The 20,240-nt window shown below is 41.7% G+C and overlaps 1 protein-coding gene across 2 annotated transcripts; it reads right to left on the bottom strand.

The window, feature by feature from the left end:
* Positions 1-2,335: 2,335 nt before the first annotated feature.
* RGMB (repulsive guidance molecule BMP co-receptor b) lies at positions 2,336-20,125 on the bottom strand. 2 transcript variants are annotated; one of them, XM_030470365.1, is made up of 3 exons: positions 19,701-20,125; positions 16,670-17,181; positions 2,336-8,183 (listed from the first exon to the last, which is right to left on the bottom strand). In XM_030470365.1, exons 1-3 carry the CDS (start codon positions 19,804-19,806, stop codon positions 7,515-7,517), a joined length of 1,287 nt encoding a protein of 428 aa, XP_030326225.1. In that variant the 5' UTR covers positions 19,807-20,125; the 3' UTR covers positions 2,336-7,514. The 2 variants fall into 2 exon arrangements, with proteins under 2 accessions (XP_030326225.1, XP_030326226.1); XM_030470366.1 differs by lacking the exon at positions 19,701-20,125 and adding an exon at positions 18,021-18,160 and having other exon boundaries at positions 4,988-8,183.
* Between the last annotated feature and the right edge of the window lie 115 nt (positions 20,126-20,240).

The raw sequence follows: 20,240 nt of genomic DNA on the forward strand, positions 1-20,240 counted from the left end.
CAAGAGGATACATTTCTATACTTGTCTTCCTTCAGGATTCAATCTTATGGGCATTTTCATTGCCCCTAGATTGTCACATCTCAAGGTTGTTGCTTTTATTTTCCTCTGTGGCTTTGGCAAGGGTTTTCTTGACATAACCCCAGAAACAGGATAGCTATTATCCATGTGTAGGCGGCCGAACTGTGGATTTCTTCAATCTAGGTAGAAAATCTTGAAGTGTAGGAAAGTGAGAACACAAAGCGCTGTTAACTTCACAATGAAATACAGAATTTTTCTTAATGGCAGCAAGGGACACACCTAAAGACAGCCTAAAAGATAAAACACATTAATTAGAAAACACAGCACCTGTTCCTATGCAGATTTATGTTATATATTTTGTGTCATTCATTGGAAAATGTAAATAGTCTGGGAATTAAAGACCAAAATTAAGATTAGAAGCCTTACCCACTGTGATTCCACTCCATCTCTTCTTTTCTCTTTGTTCTCTGACTTCTGCTTCTTCTTTGTGCCATTCCCCTTCTGCCCCACAGCAGCTTTGGGAAGAAACCAGTACAGAAAAGATGGGGTGGTTCTGTTGCCTTCTTTATGTATGCTTTCAAAAGAAATTCAATGTTGAAAGTTTCAGTGTACAGACAACGCCAAGAAGGTCAGGTTTGGGATTTCAGTGGCCAAAGTGTATCCATCAGTAAGGCCTGGGAGATAGATGTGATTCTGTGCAGGAAATGCTGGGTCAGCTGGCTTGCATCTAGCAAATATAGGTAGTCCCTGAATAGGAGCCTAGGCTGGAATTTAAAATGTACCGCTCAGGGTTGGACTAATTTCATCTGACTTCAGCTATCTAAAAATTAGCTGCCTGGGTTTCCTCTGTACTGAAGTGTATCAGTAGGCACCTCCAGAAGACAATTCAACCCAACCTATAATACTGCCATTTACTCTGCTGACTATGGAGAAGGCCTACAAGCTTAGTTTACAGAATTTAGATGAAATAATTCTCCAGCACAAAGTGTGCCTCCAATCTCTTTCAAGGCACCTAAGACCTTGTTTGTATAAAGCTATCGCTTTATAACAACACAGAATAGTATTTATTTGACTATAGCTCCCAGCAGTTAGGGCACTGGCATTCTTGCAAGATGTGAAAAATTGAAGCAGAGAAGGAATTTTAACTTTGCCTCTCCCATACTCCAGCAGGATGCTTACCACCACTACGCTAGAAACAACTCACCATCATTTGCAAAACATGAGTGAGCAGGACAAGTATCTGCCAAAAAAGTCCTGCAAGTAAACTAGGCAGAGGAACAACATGTGAATCTGGCTAGGGAGCATGTAGAACCCCTAAGACTGCGCTTGTTTTCTCTGCCTAGCAGCAAAAATGCAGGTTCCTTCAGGGACTTTACTGGACTAAGAAGAAAGAAATACAGATCCTAAAGAAATGCCTAGGTTCAAGCTGAGGCGGTTCTACTGTGCATCTCAATTTTAGATTTAAACACTTCAAACACCAACTAGATATGTAAAACCTGTTGTAGACCCAGCCTTCAGCACATTCTAGAATCAATTACATGTTCTGTCATTGATTGTGCATGTAATGGATTATTCTTCTCCTGTTATGTTGTAGAAAAAAAGTGGAAATTAAGCTTCAAATCCGTAGTAGTCATTAAAATAATTCCTATAAAAGTTACTGGCACTCCACATACAACACATTAAGTCCTTTTTATATCTAGTTATCAGTTCTGATACATAACTCTGCAGGTATCCGAAGTCTGTAATCAATCTTTTTATTTATTTAAATTTCCTGTTCACAGTTGACTTATGAACAGCAGCTTTCAATTTCAGTGAAGTGAAATTTACAAACATAGACAGATTAAAAGAATTGTGAATCAGATCAGATGGAATTGTTTTACATCAACATTGCAATAAACTTAACTGCATGCTTGATATGTGGCTATGTTTCTCTCCAAAACAAGCAAATTAATAAGAATGATAAAATCTGAAAATATAAATCTAAGAATGGTAAAATCTAATGAACAACACTGACCCACACAATCTTTGTTTGTTTTTAATATAGAGAGAACTAGCAGCATGACACAGAGAATGCCTATGTTGAAAACGACAAAGAATACCTTCTAAAAAAGGGAGTCATTATTAGCAGTGTCTAGGCATTGTATAGATAGCAGTCTTTACTAGCTGGAACAGTTAAAATGACAGAAAGGAATACAGTTTATACCAGTCAAGACACAGATGGGAATTAAAACAGCCTAAAACACGAAAATTTTGGCATAGAACACTGCAGCTGTACTCACATGGAAAAAAAAAAAAAATAATGCAACATTTGAAACTGTGCTATAACTTTGTCAAAATAGAAGAAAGCCAAAAGCAAACTGTGTTTTTTCAGAACATGTCCACTAATGAAACTCTCATTAGGCTGTGCAAAGCTTGCAACACTGCTTGCTTCACTTCAGGGTGTATGTAAACAAATAGCCACTTAAACATCCTCAATATCATAAAACAAATGCATGGTACCCATAATGCTAAAGTAAGAGAATGCAAACACTAGGTGATCTATTTTATGGCAGCACAGCAGCAGTTTGAGAGGAAATGAACTACTGAAAGGTCCTAAGTTGACCTTTAGAACAAAAGTCAGGTTGTTCTCCGGCCCTGCGTTCTCTCCTGCTGTGTTCCATTTAAGAGGCGCTCTATGCAGATTACTCTTCTGGCCAGGTTTTCCAGGAAGAGAGAAATATTTTGGTTTGATATGAACATACTATTTCCTTTTATAATACCCTTGTTTAGGAGCCTATGTACATACAAGATGAATGATTAAGCACCCAGTTCTTTGCTCAGTTTTGTGACATGCTTCCTAGGGAAGCTGTCAGATTCCACAATTACAGAGAACTATCCTCAGCTAATGTTAACAACTCTGTCACCAGCATTAGGAAATAATCTGGTTCAAAGTGCTTAATGATACTTAAAATCACCTTTTAAATAAGCCACTAATATCTAGCGCATCAGCTAACTTTAAGACAGAGGCCAATAACAGATAGCGTAGCATCATAGCATCATAGAATGGTCAGGGTTAGAAAGGACCTTAAGGTCATCTAGTTCCAACCCCTTGCATGTGCAGGGACGCCTCACACTAGACCATGCTGCCTGAGGCTCTGTCCAACCTGGCCTTGAACACTGCCAGGGATGGGGCATTTACCACTTCTTTGGGCAGCCTGTTCCAGTGCCTCATCACCCTCACAGTAAAAAACTTCTTCCTTACACCTAACCTGAACTTCCCCTGTTTAAATATAAACCCATGACCCCTTGTCCTATCACTGCAGTCCCTGATGAAGAGCATCCCTGTAGGCACTTTAAGTTACTGGAAGGCTGCTATGAGGTCTGCATGCAGCCTTCTCTTTGCCAGGCTGAACACCCCCAATTTTCTCAGCCTGTCTTCACACGGCAAGTGCTCCAGCCCCTGATCATCCTCGTGACCTCCTCTGGACTTGCTCCAACAGCTCCATGTCCTTCTTATCTTGAGGACACCAGAACTGCATATAGTTCCAAGTAGAGTAGAGGAGCAGAATCATCTCCTTCGACCTGCTGGTCACGCTCCTTTTGATGCAGCCCAGGATACAGTTGGCTTTCGGGGCTGCGAGCGCACACTGAAGCCGGAGCATGTTCTGTTTCTCATTAACCAACACTCCCAAGTGAGGAGAGACGACAATGGACCCTAAACAATTCAATGTGAATCAAGCAGAAGCCACTTTATTGTTCCCACGATCCCTTTATATACAGAGTTTTCTCTCTCTACATGCGGTCACGCGCCTTTTGATTGGTAAAAGCCCTCTTGCACGAGGCAATCACGCGGCTCGCTAAGTGCCCTTATTGGATCACCTAATTCCTGGTGTTCTTCCCATGTATCCGACTGCAGATGTTTTCTTCCTCTTATCTTCTTCTTGCTATGCGGCTATGTGTTTAGAAGCAGCTCTCTGATGGCTGGTTCACATCCTCTTATCTTCTTCTTGGTATGCAGCTGCATGCTTAGAAGAGGCCCTCATACAGCTGGCTCATCACATGTCTGCTGTCCTCCAAATACAACCCCACACCCAAGTCCTTCTCCACAGTGCTACTCTGAATCTCTCCTCTGCCCAGCCTGTAGCTATGCCTGAGATTGCCCCAACCCAGGTGCAGGATCCTGCACTTGGCTTGGTTGAACTTCATGAGGTTGGCATAGGCCACCTCTCAAGCGAGCCCAGGTCTCTCTGGATGGCATCCCTTCCCTCCAGTGTATCAACCAAACCACATAGATTAGTGCAATCAGCAAACTTGCTGAGGGCACACTCAATCCCACCGTCCATATCGCCAACAAAGATGTTGAACAGGACTGGTCTCAATAGCAATCCCTGAGGAACACCTCTTGTCACCAGTCTGCGTGAACACTGAGCCATTGACCACAACCTTCCCTGTGCAGCCACCCAGCCAACTCTTTACCTACCAGGTAAAATACCAGGTGGTCCATTTATCAAATTTATGTCTCTCCACTTTAGAGACAAGTAATAGTATCAGTAATAGCTTACTAGTGTTGCATTAAAATACTGTTGGATCATGCTATATTGCCTTCTGCAGAGCTTGTGGTCATAGATCACCACCTTTGAAAGTAAGTTCTTACAGATATGAAGAGCGACTCCTGCATACACGAAACATATATGTATTTAAAGCTCCTTTTGCTTCCTATAGTCATTTCCACAAAGCATTTAGTGATGGCATCTACCACATGAGATTGCTCCGTATATACCTCAAATTCTAGCTGCAACACAAGCTTAGAAAAACAATATTCAAAATTGTGTTTATTAGGTCTATTTTTCTGGGTATGTACCTGACAGAACTGGTTTTAAGTTAGGGCACTTTTAATTCATACTGTTGGATTAGACCTGCAGCTGAAATACTACAACTTCCATATACACTTAGGAGATCATCTTGTTATACAAAGTTATGTAATCTTTTGGACTCTTCAATATCATTTATTCTTTTAATACATCAGCTCTTCTTTGGTTATTATAATTAAAATTACAGCAGGTAATTTTCTCTTCCTGGGTTCTTCTGGTCTGAGAGTTCTCAGTAACATCAGTAACTTTAAAGGAGGATTTTCACAACACCTCTCAAGATGGATGCAGCAATATCAGATCACTGTGTTAAAGCTCTTTCAAGTATCTCTGCAAACACTGTGAAGGAACTGTGCAAGTGGGATCCTGAGGAGATGGTTCCTGCTATTTTTTTCCCAGACACTATCTCCAGTGTACTGGCCTGGTTTGCAGCTGCTGGTCACAAATTTCACTATACAGCTTATATAGCAGAGGGGAAACAAGCATCTGCAAGGAAGTGTAATGACTGTGCTCAGCACATTCCTATCCAACAAGTGATGGCTAAAGAGACAAATTGGGACTTTATTTATAGATTCCCAGTCCAGTATGTAGACCACATCCCACATTTCTCTGCAGCCCACCAGGGGTCACTAACACCTCATTATAGATGTTCCTCAACAGAGTAGGCAACTTTATTCTTCTGCCATAATAATTTGAAGTATTTACACACTGCACAGCCACTCTTTTACACAAGCATATACTTACTGGTATATTCATGAACCAAGATCTAAAAGGTTTGGCAAAGACTGACACATTGTGCGGTTTCCAAACATGAAAAGTATGTGTAGCCTTCTAAAACACAGACATTTGGAGGACCTGTGGGAAAAGAAAAAGGTCCCTCTGAGCTTAAGCTATCTCCAGAGACCATTCACTAGCTCCAAAATACCCACATTTGGCATTAACTAAAGCTCTCTTAAAGACTTCAAGAATGAACATGTGCAAATAACATTTTCCCAAGAAATCCCACAGCAAGAACAAGAAAACTGAGAACTCGTTCTGGGGATTACTACAGTTCTGAAATATTATTTATCTGAGAAGCTCATAACTCAATGCTAGTGTAAATATATATATAGCATACATACGTATATACATACAGGATCCAGGGACAGAGGAAGTTAACTAGTATATGATGCCTGCCCACTAAGTATGTGCGCCACTGCAAGCAACACTAGGTTCATCCATTAACTTTCAGCCATGAGAACTCTAAATTCAGAATACTGATGAGGAAGTTCAGCCACACAAAATAGGGAGAAGCCTGTCAGCATCAAGTGAAGCTGCAGGGGCCACGTTATCCACAAGTCTAACTCATCTGAAACAGCATCATCAGACATAACAAGCTCCAAATATAATAAAAGTCTAAAATAAAGTTTTACCTTCAACCTTCTCTCAGTTTGATTACTTTCATCTCACGTATTCCCAGAGTAACACCTGTATGCAGTTACCCATCCAGACAGGGAATTAGTTAGTTTCATTGAGAAGACTACTGCTAGCCTTAACAGTCAACAGCCCCTAACCTAGCAAGTTTTCATAAAAACTAGGAGCTTTAATTCTGCAAACAAACTCCGTCTCCCTCCAACCAAGGCAAACACTAGATCAAGTTCACTAAACAAAGGCAAGTGCTATTTGAGTCTTATTCAGATAGCACTTCTAATATATCTGTCCAGTCTCTGATGAACAGTTTTCAAAGAGTGAAATAAACATGTCTTGGAGACGGGTTTACTAAAGAATGTATTAAAACTTCCACTTCTTGCAGCAGATCAAGGCATTCAGGACACCAAACCATTCTCCTCTTAGCTCTTCAGTAAAATTAGTCAGAGCCTGTAGTCTCACTGCCCTCCTTCTTCTGAATGTATAGATAGAATGAGCACCTAAGCAAGGGGCAGATTTCAGGCTTGTGATTTCTCCAGTCCATCTTGGAGAATAACAACTCTTGAGGTTAGAGGCAGCTGCAACAGTTACAAGCTTCACTTCCTTTTCTTCTTTTGAAACTCATGCCATGAAACTAGGAAATGTGAGAATTAGAAAGAAGGTTCTGTAATTCAGGTTATCCAAGACTGCCATCTGAGCTAATGGGAAGCACTTTACTCTCTCCCTCCAAAGACACACATTTGTTTGAGGGACAGAATATAATTCCATTCTTAATGATTTTAACTAGTAAGCTCAGCAAATCCCCAATGCCATTACAGAACAAGAGATGTACTGTCTCTGGAGTAAGAGAAATGATAGGAAATCCCCACAAATCAATCCCGTTAATAAATTGTGTAAACTAAGTAGTACTTAGAGGGAGCACTGAGTGTTGTATGAACATGTTTATATGTATAATACGTAGTTACTCAGATACACACATAAATATTTAATATATAAAAAAATAAAGTGCTTTCTATCAGGGCCCAATACAGGGACATTAGAAAATATTTCACCAATTGCAAAACAGATACAAAGAATACTACAGCAATCATACATGAAAACATTTAACACAGTATGTACAATCTGGTGGGTGTCCCAAGACAAAACATCCCTTCATATACATGGTATATACATATATACTTATATTTAGTCAATATATTACGACAATATATATTTCAAAACTTTGTTATAGACAAAAAAGCCCTACAAAAACCCAACAAGGATCAAGCACACTAGTCCAAGACCAACAAAGATTTTGCTACCCTTGCCCACACCACCACCTTCACTGCTGGGAAAGATATGCCAGTGCTCTTTTCTAGGGTGCAGTGACTCCACATCCTGCAAGGCACTGTGAGCAGCAGCTGTGAAGTTAGCATCGCCAGTGGTGAGCAGGTCAAATACACACGAGTAAAAATATATGTCCTTCAGCAGCATCTTCTCATGGCACTTGGTGGTGGCAGTTTCCAGTGTGTACACTGACTGGGGATGAGCAGAACCACGCTGAGGGAGCAAGTGGCCCATCACAGGTAACGGTAAGTGGCCACTATTATCAATACGTTCACTTGAAGGGCAACCATTCACACACAGCTGCAGATCCTGGTTCTCCTCATAGGCCATGACCAACTCTTGAGGCATGCGAATGGCCAGTGTTAGGTAGTGCCCAAGCTGGCGTATATACACTGTGGTCCCAATGTACCTGGCATGCATTTCGACGTATTTGCCACTGACTTTCTCCACAATTCGCAAGCTCTTGGTGTTCCCATCACCTCCACTTGTTGTACCATCAACAAAAGCTGCAGGCAAGTCATCAGTCACTGCTTGATATACTTTCTGATCTGTACAGTCTTGGTGTGATTTAAAGATAATAGTTATCTGGGGGGTGAGGGTAGGAGGGGAGGTAGAGGGAAAAAAAAAGGCAAAGTTAGTAGGAAAAAAAAAAAAATGGTTTCAATCCCTTTTCCATTTTGCAACCAAACATATCTGGGACCACCCACTGCCTCAGAGCTTGATAATTGTCCCCAACTCATACCTAAAGGAAAATAGTTAGTACACACGCTTAAAGCAATGTTTTACAAGATAGCAATTGTTAAATCATAGAATCATAGAACAGTTTGGGTTGGAAGGGACCTTAAAGATCACCTAGTTCCACTGCCATGGGCAGAGACACTTTCCACTAGACCAGGTTGCTCCAAGCCCCATCCAACCTGGCCTTGAACACTGCCAGGGATGGGGCAGCCACAGCTTCTCTGGGCAACCTGTGCCAGGGCCTCAGCACCCTCGCAGGGAAGAACTTCTGCCTAAGAGCTCATCTCAATCTCCCGTCTATCAGGTTAAAGCCATTCCCCTTTGTCCTGTCCCTACAGGACCTTGTAAAAAGTCCTTCTCCAGGTTTCTTGTAGGCCCCCTTTAGGTATTGGACAGCTACTATAGGGTGTCCCTGAGCCTTCTCTTCTACAGGCTGAACCCATTGGTCTTAGGCTGGCTTGGAAGCAAGACTATTCGCATGTGGCAACAGCCACAAGGTCAGGAAAGGAAAAGGCTTTCTATTTAATTAAGCATCACAATTCTCTCCTGCCTGATGGTTTCTTAATGTTTTGGAATGCATCCTGCAGTCACAGAGAAGTGTAACTGCTAAGTAATTCCCACAATGCTAGCTAGCCACTATGACAAAATCAGAATGAGACTCTGTGAAATCACAGAAAGGTACAAGCGAACTCAGCTTCCCACACTCACAATATTCTCATCACTCCATTTACAGTGACTGTATCACCCTTATTGGGTACACATGTTGTGGCACACTTGTTGCATGTATTGCAGGATTAGCTGTGTGAGACTACTTTAAAGGCACTGATGTATTTAGTGCTTTATCAGCCATGAACAAGCAAGCAGTGAGATGCGAGATACACGACCAAGAAGAACAACTAGTCAAATAATTGCTTAAGGCTCCTGAATCCGTTAGTCCCAGGAACTGGGAGATATGACACTTCCAGCCCACTGTTACTAGAAAATATGCCCATGGAGAAACAAAGCAAGACTGAAAGACATGCCTTTGAAGACTGACTTCCAATACAGAAATCAGAAGCATAAAGCGATTACTCATTCTTTTAAGATTATGACTGGCCTTTTAAACCTTTACATTTATTTGAATAAGACACAACAGAAAGAGTAGGTCCTCCAGTCTTGCTTGAAGGAAATCATTAAGCTGCTTGGCAGACAAAGTTTGTAGTGTCTAATGGCTTTTTCTAAAATAAAAAGTATAATGAGGAATCACATATAAATACCAGAAACAGATATGCTACTTTCTTTACAGTTTCAGAAGGGAGTGACTCCTTGAAATGGTCAAAAGGAATTTTGCACCAGGAATAGGTGTTTTAATCATTATTTTCATCACTGACTGATGAAAATTACTTATGGTATATGATTTAAGCAGTCTGCTAAAAGATTCAGAGTACTCCAAAACATATTAGAAGGCATTTTCAATCTAACATTAAACTTTTGCCTTAATATCTACTCTATAGCAACCTTACATTTTCATTTCAGTTAACCAGCACACTTCTGCACAACTTTTGTTTCCTGCCCCTCTGCTCTGAAGTAGATGCTGGAGGTTAAACAAACAGCTGATTATAGACAATTTGAATAAAACCTGTACCCTCATTAGCCTCACATCTCCATATCAGTTGTGTAAGTCAAAAGTCTTCCTATCTCCCTCCTTCCACTTCAACAGTATTCCTTTGGAATACACAGACATACTCTAAACAGTATATTGTTAGCTTTCAATGTTTGGTTTGTCCCAGTTGTTTGATGCTGTCAGTTTTTCTGTCTCTCACAAACACACGCCCCATGCTATTTTGATGTAATATGTTCCCACTTGTGCTGTCTGACTGGAATTTCTTTCTGACAATTTTTTTTTCTTTGTTTTAATCAGTATACAGCTAGCTTGAGATCACCTGTACTCAAGCAACATGGTAAACTGATCTCTGCGGACTACAGCTAAGCTTAAATGTCTATGCCCAAAATCGAGAAAATACACAAGTGCCCTCATTCCTGTAAAGACCACCTCACAACTCTATGCTTAGTGATGTAAGCTCAGCAACCCAGAGAAGAGAAACCTGAGATCTGTCAAGTGATTACTATTCCTGCATATAATCCAAACCCTGATGCAGTAAATCAGGACAGTTTTTATGAAACAGACTTTTATCTCAGCCTGCTCAAAGAAGCATTCCTGCTTCCTCAAGCACATTTGCATTGCTCTGCAAGGAAAGAATGATTCAAATTTCAACAGAAGTAAAGCTCTAAGTCTGCTCAGCACCTGAGCAACTCTGGAGTCAATAAGAGGTAATGGTTTTAACAAGACACAGTACTGGCTACTTCATAAAACAGTTAAACAAAGCACATAGCAAAATTCATCAGGAAGCAGCCACCAAACTATTCTCTCCAAAGCTCCCTCCTCTGCAAGAATGAAATGCACACAATTTCAGAGACAGAGAGGGAGAACAGAAGCCTTCACCTTAAAACAAGAATAGCAATAACACTGCATGCTGAATGAGGGCTGAATGACTTAGGCGAATAAAGGCCTCCACATACTTTGCAAGATGCTCCAGAGAATCAACGGAGACCATTAAGACTTTCCAAGAACATATTCGTATTTAAACACTGCCACTCAAGACACTAGATTTGGATATTATGTTTTCTGTTATGTGACATCCATCTAATGCATCTAAGGCCAGATGAGTAAAAGCAGAGTTCTGTAAGGTCCTTTTGCTACCCACTCCTACCTGTATCTTGCACCCTGGTACTGAGGGATACTCAAGAGATTGCTGCAAAAGGATATGAAGCAAATTTCACAGCAAAGCTTTCACTGTTTAAGTTCTCATGGTAAAAGAAAACATTGAATAGTGAAAAAGGTTATTTCAAACAAGTTTAACATGTCTAATATGTGTACATGTACCTATAGTGCTTTCGGTAGTGTTCTTCTCTGGCTGGGTTTTAAGAACAACCCCACAAAGCTGCTCATCCATCACTGTTTATGGACTAGAACCGAGCCTTTCTAAACCTAGCGCAGGTAAATCCAAATGCCAGAATCTTCAGATGAAGAAAGGTTGGGGTTTTTTTAAAGTATCAGCATCTGAGCCTTGTTCTCTGGGCACATATAAAGCTCTTAAGCTACTGCAGTGAGGCACCTTAAAAGATGAAAATAAGGTTGAATCTTCAGTTAATTCTCTGGAACAATAAACAAACACTAGCTATACTAAGAGTCCTGAAACAAAACAAACCCCTTGCACTTGAAATATTTAATTTTGGACTTCATCATCCCACTCCTACTGATGTCATTAACATCATTCTCACTGAACAGAGATTACTTCAATCCCACTGCACATACAAGGATGGCGTTACTGAGGTGCTAAAGTGAAGTTTCTAGAAAACTTTCATGTATTTGTAGAAGATGCCTGGCTTGCATGCATTATAACAACACCTTCAACTCTGGTTTCTCATACCAGTCTTCACTACCACCATAACGTAATTACGGTTCTGTTTGTATGACTATATGTTAGCATTTTTCTATGCATTTTGTAGAATCAAAATCATTTAGGCTGAAAAAGACCTTACGATCACCAAGTCCAACCATTAACCTAACACTACAAAGTCCACCACTAAACCGTGCCACATCTACCCGTCTTTTAAACACCTCCAGAGATGATGTATCAAACACTGCCCAGGCAGCCTGTTCCAATGTTTGACAATCCTTTCGGTGAAGAAATTTTTACCAATATCTAGCTTAAACATTCCCTGGCACAGCTTGAGGCCATCACTTCTTGTCCTGCCAGTTGTTACTTGGGAAAAGAGACTGACACCCAACTTGCTACAACCTCCTTTCAGGTAGTTGTAGAGAGTGATAGGGTCTCCTCTCAGCCTCTTTTCTTCCAGGCTGAACAATCCCAGTTCCCTCAGTTGTTCCTTTTAAAACTTGTTCTCTAATCCCTTCACCAGCTTCACTGTTGTTCTTCGGACTTCAGAATTCAGACTTCCCCAAGACTGTAGTGTTGCATGGGGTTGTTGTGACCCGCATGCAGGGCCCAGCACTTCGCCCTGTTGGATTTCGTATAGTTGGCCTCAGCCCATTGATCCAGCCTGTCCAGATCCCCCTGTAGAGGCTTTTTACCTTCAAGCAGATCTACACTCTCATCCAACTTAGTGTGGTCTGCAAACTTACTGAGAGTGCACTCAACCCCCTCATCCACATATCCACAGAGTGTGGGGAGAAGGAAAGGGGATAGTGAGCAAGTGGCTGTGTGGTTCTGAGTTACTGGCTGGGCTTAAACTATGACAGTCCTCCAACAAAACTGTAGTATGTACTACTCCTGAGAAATAAAGACAAATTCATCTTTAGCTTAGGCAGGATGTCCATCGAGATGAAAAAAAATAAATCATACATGATCAGTTATCTGATGATCCTACTCAGAACAACCAAATGGCAACTGCAAGACGAATGTTTTAATATTCCCTAAAGGAGACTAAGTACACTGTGCTCAGTCTGCAGTGATCTTCTGCAAAAATAGAAACCATGCTGCAAGAGAGGTTTTGACTCCAGGAAAAAGAACATTAGACCCAATGTTCCCCTCCCCTGATAATATCACCAATTCCCAGGTTCAAAGCTACAGTATTACTAAAAGCCACTACAGTAGAAGTCCTGTGGGTTTTCACTTCTCTGTCCTTCCATTCACTGTCACCCTTAAGCTATCCACTGTGAAACACTCAGATAGGAAAAACTCCATTTCCAAATACTGCAAACAAGAAGGAAAGTTTTCCACAGGCAAGCCGAAGCATCTCTGCCTCATTTGCTATTCAGGGATACTACAGCAGTGATATCCAGAACACCTGCCACAGCAATGAAACCCAATAAAGATTTCATACCCCTCCACGTAACGCACACAACAATAAATAAAAAAAGCCACTGCTATTTAACACATTATACAATACTCTTCCTACCTGCTCCCTATACCACCCCTTGTAATAGTCATTTATCCTCAGGAAATCCGCAAACTGCTCTCAGGAGAGGGTAGCTCTTCATAGCTGAAGGAATAAGACAAAGATTCCAGTGACCTACACAAAACTCATACAGAAAATCCATCAGAAAGAAAAATAAAAAAGATTAACTCAGTTTCCCTGCTACTTGGTGATGATCCTTCATTCTGCACCTGAAAGAGCGTACGATCCTACGCCAAGGGGCATAAGCACATCAGACAAGGTCAAAAATAAAACAACGGAGTTTCAATTTTCAGCTACACCACAAAACTGAGTAACTTTGTTCACTATGAATAAAGAGATCTTGGTACCATCACAAATATGCAAAACACCTACAAATTGCCAAGAGTATTTTGTGAATAAATACACAACTCCCGCAAGAGGATGTATCCTTCCCATCAAGGAATTAAAGGAAGAGTTTTCCTGCTCTTCCTACTTTCCTGCCAGATGGGGTGGGACATAGCAGGAAACATACTCTTATTCTTCACATTCTTTCTTAAAAGTCTCCTTCTCTCTTGTCCTTTACGAACTTACTGGATTGCCCTCAGACTGTAGGGGTTATTCAGTCTTGTAAGTTTTGGATAGAAGGCAACTTACTTTACACATAATGCTCCCTTCATTGCTGATTCCCTTAAAGCTTCATACACCAGAAAGCTATGATAAATTTGAAGGTAGTAACTACCTACAAGGGCAAGTGATGGTATGCCCCTTTCAAAAGCACAACTGCATATGGGTTGAAGATTAAATATTCTGTTCCTATAGCTTGTTAAATCACTTCCCCTTAAAAAGTGCATTCAGGAGCATCTGAATTTTCTACTCGTCTTTGCTTTTATTAGGTCTGCTTTAGAGTGGATTAACGTAGGCCAGTATTTGCTTCGGCTTCTGCACAACTTAAGTTCTTTATAAACCTTTGTCATTATTTCTCACTAAGCACCTATGTCAAATATCCACAATGCAAAAGCTGTGAGATTAACAATGGGTAATGTTCTGGAAACTATTATCATGTTCTCAGCTAGGGAAAAAATACTACTTTGGTAAAAGTCACTAAACTTCTCTTAGTAGCAGTTGAAAGTGCCTTAAGCTAACCTGTGGCTGAAATTTGGAAAGTACACCCAGCAGTAGGCAGTCCACCACCAAAACCAAAATGGAATACTTGCAGAGAAAAATGTTACAGAATGAAACTATAAGTAGCAGTGTAGTTTAACAAGACTTTTCTGCATCTTTTTATAGCAGGCTGCTCCATAAAGAAATAAAGGAGTTAAGAGGATGCATTAGAGAGATTAAAACTTATCTTGCTAAGTTACTTGCATATTCAAACAACCTTCCTTTCCTACAAACAGGTGTGCTGATAAGTTTGATTACCTGGCAAAGAAAGAAAAAACTCAAGGACTCTACAACATCTAACAGGTATTAACATCAGAGACATTTCTAATACCCTAAACCACATATCTTATTTAATTGCTTCTGCACACTTAGCTGTACTTGTGCAACAGCAACTTTTTCAAGAACGAAAAGTCAAAGACAGACGCAAAAACACTGAAAATAAAGACAGAAGATATGCCCTTTAAATGTACGTACAGACATTCATCTCCTGAAGTTCTCCTCTTGGTTATGTGTTTGAGGAGATATACGCCAGCATAACATGCTACCATAGTCAATCATTTTCAGAATGTGGCTAAAGGGTGAGATCATTACCTATCTATTACAATCAGACACCAGCCACTCACACAATTCATACACAAAAGAATTCTCAACTTCCCTCCAGTACTAGCAGTAACAGGAAATGAAGAACATTCTGCAAGACTTTAGCAAAACTGAGAATAAAAGCTTACTGCAGGTTATGAAATGCAGCTTTTTCTTCTGCTTATTTAAGCGGCCACTGGAGCAGATTTCAATGGACCCAAGTCTCTTTTGCACAGCTTACTCAAGTTAGCCTCATTCCCTTCATTTGGTATTCCTTCAGGTGTCATTCACAATGCAGACTGTTCTTGGAACAGGCACAAGTTGGGAAAAGGCGATTCTGAATTTCAGTAATCTAGCAGTCCAGCCTCTGGCTTCTGGCAAATGCAAAAATTTACCTCACTCATACAAGCACTGACATTAGTCAGTACCTCAGAAGCCAGCATGAATGAAACAACAAAACTAATTTTTCACTTAACACTGCACAGTCATCTCCATGGAAGATCTGCAGGCTCTAATCTACTGTGAGCAGCACCCTCTGTTCCTGACCCAGCTAAAAAAAAAAACAAACCCAAACAAACCAGCCTACTTCTGAGCTTAACAAAACAGTGAAAATTCTCAAATATTGATTGTCTTGAAACTGTGTACACATAACATGACCTACCTTGCGAATGCAAGAGCTATACTACCACAGTTTAAAAAAGCCCATTTCACTCCAAAAAGGGAATAAGATATATGACAACATCAGCTTCAACTGTACGTCCAAGTAATTTCTTCTACTTACAGAAAGATGTCCCCAAAAGTTCAGAGCATTTTTCACCCCTGGAGGAAAAATCTAAGGACATCTTAGCCAGGCACATGCTTTACACCGCCTTATTTTTTCCTAACAGGCACACTTGCCATCTGCCTTCAGCAGAAAGAGACAAGTACTTTTCTTAAGGTAAGTAAATGGTATAAGTTATCAATACTACGAATATGTATTCCTCCTCTAGCCACCTCAAGTGGCTGAGAGGAGTAATGTTAAGTCTTGCCTGTTTGAACAGGGACTTACACTCTGAGCATAATTTTCAAGCTGCTGCTTCTTCAGTAAACCCAGGATACTAAATGTTCTGTCAGCCATTTGGCATCAACGTAATTTTTTTGTTACCCCCTCTCAATTCTCAGCAGTTCCCCTTCTTGTCTCTTCTCTGAGCCATCAGTGTCTTGGTAACTCATGCGTTGTGCCACTCAGTATTTTTTGTTTTCTACCTTTATGGCTACACAATTTAGAGAATTAATGAAAAGCAAAGACTTACACTCTTTCCTTCCTCCTTGCCTGATATTTCTACATACTGCAGAGGCAGTCACAGATGCTGCAATCCAATAGCTGTTTTAAAGCATTACAGTACTAAATGTAAAGGCTTAAATGTGAATATTACAGGCTTCTGTGGTGATATGTACAGGATTTGCTTGTGCTGGGGAGGAGCATAAGGAAGAAAGGGACTTGATTTCAGTTTTGATTCTCAGAAAGGACTAATAGTTTTACTTTCTTAGACTACTGCATAGAAGATTCTCGAGCTACTACACTTCTCAACTGTTAAGGGCTAAGCGACTTACTCTACTGCCTTGGTCTTTTACTTCAGCATGCATACACAGTGCTTAAGAACAATTCATACCTTATTTGTAGCAGTAGCGCTGGATCCTGCTACCACAGGCACATTGGTCACTTGCACTGATAAGTAGTTATTGTCTATGAGGGGCCAAGCACCTTCCACTTTGCATGTCTGGAAGTGATCCTTAAAAGTCCTCAGATGAGGATCACCAAACAAGCCACAAAATAAGTAAGTAGGGGGAGGAGTCTTCTCCCCACCCTGATGTTCTCTGGCTTCTGTGTGGCCACCGTAATTGCAGGGATCATGGGTTACTTCAGGGTTGCTGGATGATGTGGGTCCATCTTTGGAACAGTTTCTCTGGTTCATGAGGTCACTGATCCCAAGCACTGCAGAATGGTAGACTAGGTTTCCACGGCATACTTTGGAATTGCGATAGGTACAGGAAGAGTATGCTCTTAGGGCCTTGCAGAACTCCAAATCAAAGCTCTCAAGAGCCGAGTTTAGATGTGAAGTTAAGGATACAAAATCAGTGGTGCACTTCTGGATTCGACAAGGTGTTTGCAGCTGGCCATCACCTAACCAGAAAACAGATGGCAGAAAGAAATCAAGCAAATCTCTTAGACTGCAATACCTCATTACATACCCACAGGTACTGTAGAAAACAACCTGAAAACAACTTACAGTGCTCATCCATTAATGAAACACCATATAATAGAGAAAAAGGGGTTGAGAGGCAGAAAGATAGCAATATAGACCATCTCAATGGCTGAGAAGACCCATGCATGACTTAGCTGTTACTTGATATTGTCTAGATGGAAATTAAGAGCATTAGCTCCTGCCAAGTAAGAGCCCAGCATTTCTTTCCAGATATCAAGGTAATGATGCAATTCTGTGCTTAAGATAATGGCTTAGTCAATAAGAAAGCCTCCATTTTGTCTTTCAATGCTTTACACAAGTTACTCAACTTTTAAACAGAATCCTGCTCCTCTGAAGAATGTGGTAAAGGGCAGCAAGTGATACATATTTAGACAAAGACTGAATGAATCAAAGTTTCTCTTCTACAAAGCAAAGTGGGAGGGAAGGATGGCAGGGAAGTAGGCAGGCCATAAATTAAGTTTGCTTTATTTCCCTGGCATTGCCATAGCTATAAGCTTCACTGCTTACTTTCTGCAACTTATGAATGAGAAAACCCACAGCTGACTGAAGTGCATATTGCCAGCTAAGGAATCCATACACTGCAATAGCAGTATGTCTTACAGAGTAATTTAATAAGATTAGGGGCAAAGAAACTCTCTCCCCACGAAAATCCTTAGTACTTATCAGATGTGCACAACAGGTACACAGTTCAGTTTACATGAACAAACCAGTTATAGCTTATCTGGTCAGCTGATTCCCACAAAGAAAGCATAATTACCATCCCAGCAAGCAAACTGGAGTTTTATAGCCCTCTCCTCCACAGCTCTCACTGTCATGAACTGAAATCCTTCCAGATTTTCATTGGCAGTTAACAGTCTTCTGCAGGTAACTTCTACACAAGAAGGAGCAGAAACAAATGAGACTGCACCCTGCACTAAGGAAACAACAGCCACACGTTTCACAGGGGTTAGAATTAGGAGGACCCCAGTCAAAGGAGAGATCGTGTTCCCTCCCATCCAAAGACCTAAGAACAGCCATAACAGAAAATGGACCTTCATAAAGAATATGTGCAAGACTTCATCCAATAGCTGTCCAAACCCAAAACTATCTACCAGAAAAATGCTGAGCTTATTTGTTATTTTTACAATCTATAAAATTCAGCTGTGCATACATTAATTTCAAATTCATTTCAAACTGTCATAAAGCAGATTCTGAACACCACAAAAATGCTTACAAAGATACAAGAAAATATCTTTGGTATTCTTGGGATACTTAATAGGGAAAATACCTAACAGGTACTCTTTTCCCTCCCCTCAAATCCCTTTTTACATTTTCCACTTGATTTGTGTGTCCTCTAGGTAAAACAGGCATGGGTCCAGTCTGACTTCTGACTTCGGCGGCCTACTTAAAATATTCCTGAACTCTTGAGACACCAGGAGTGGAAAATGGACTGAATAGTAATGTAGCACTTCTCATTTTTAAACACAGTTACTTTATGCAGTTCACAGTAATGAGAGGATAGATACTAGCAATTTCTTTGCTTGCCCCTTAGCTGACCCTCCTGTGAGTCAGCACTCACATGACTTACTCTGAATATCTAAACCATGAATTTAAGGGCAACATGTTTTGCCAGTCATGCGTAGCTAACACAAATCTCCTGTCAAAATCCCAAAACAACACAGAGTAGAAGGAGGAAGTCTCTAACCTAAGCCAAGCATGACCATGAATGAGCAGCAATACATTTCTCACTTCATCTTTGTTTAAGTGACATGTAGCTTTGCAAAAGAACGGGGAGGGGGGAGGGCGGGAATAATCAAATTCTGGTTTTCAGATACACAAACAAAAAAAAAAAACAAAAACTGTGCCAAGCAAAATGACACAGGCAACACTGGTCAAGAGCCTGATTTTCAAAGCATCAAAACTTCGTGCATTTCCTTTCAGTTATGATTTGTGATATTATTTTAATCACATATAAATTCGTCTAGCTGAGCAAGTCAGTCAAGTTATTAAATAGTCTAATAAATCTGTTCCTGCAGACTCCTTGCAACTTTAGGAAATCTGCTTGCTGCTTTCAGTGCGTTTTTGGTACAGAGAAGGGTGAACGAGCAGCGACTTGATTAAATGGGATGACTTCTCCCTAGAACTTATTTCACTAAAACTATAAATATATAAAAGCGCTCAAGCTGGAGAAAAACATTTTCACAGAACTACAACTTCCCAGATCACTTCCGAGTTGAAAGCAGAGACCACTTTAGCAAGTATCTGCAGTGTGCGGGGCAACTTCCACCTCCTCCCCAAGGTTTACGGTCTGCCAGGCAAACGCTGGCTCCGCCTGAAGCAAAGAGCAACAGCGGTTCCCCGCGTCCTGAGGCAGGCCGCCGCACAGCCCGGCTTCGCTCCCATCACTTCCAGCGCTGCTTTCCCCTTCCCACCCGCAGGCTCCTCGTCGCCCCGGTACCTGAGTCCAGCAGCAGCCCCAGGGCGGCGAGGAGGCCGAGGGCGGCGAGCGATGTGCGGCGCGGCGGCTCAGCCCTGGCGGCGCGGGAAGGCCCAGCTCTCCCCATGCCAGTCCATGCAGGTCCCCGGACTGGCGGCGGGACGGGACCGCGGCATGAGGCGGCAGGCGGACAACCTCCTCCTTGCGGCTTCCTCTTCTTCCTTCAGCGGCGCGGCGACGAGGAGTGTCTGCCGGGACACAGTGGGGCGTGCGCGGAAAGGCACGGCATGGCTGCAGGAAGAGACGCGCACAAAGGGAAGGAGCCGGTGAGGGGGCGAAGGAGGGGGGAGGAGGGAAAGGCAGGCGGCGGCTGCCGCAGACCCGAGCAGCCCACCGGCCTCCCGCGTACTGTGATCGCCACCCCGACTCTCCACCCCGCCCAGACCGCCGCCTCCCATTGGCTGTCCGGCCTGTCCGACAAGCCCCACGACAGCCCGCCCCCTCGCGCCTTGCCTTCTGCCCTGAGACGCGCTGCGCAATAAGCCACCTTCCGCGCCGTCC

The sequence above is a fragment of the Strigops habroptila genome, chromosome Z, assembly GCF_004027225.2.
Source record: "Strigops habroptila isolate Jane chromosome Z, bStrHab1.2.pri, whole genome shotgun sequence".
In the NCBI taxonomy this organism is placed as follows: domain Eukaryota; kingdom Metazoa; phylum Chordata; class Aves; order Psittaciformes; family Psittacidae; genus Strigops; species Strigops habroptila.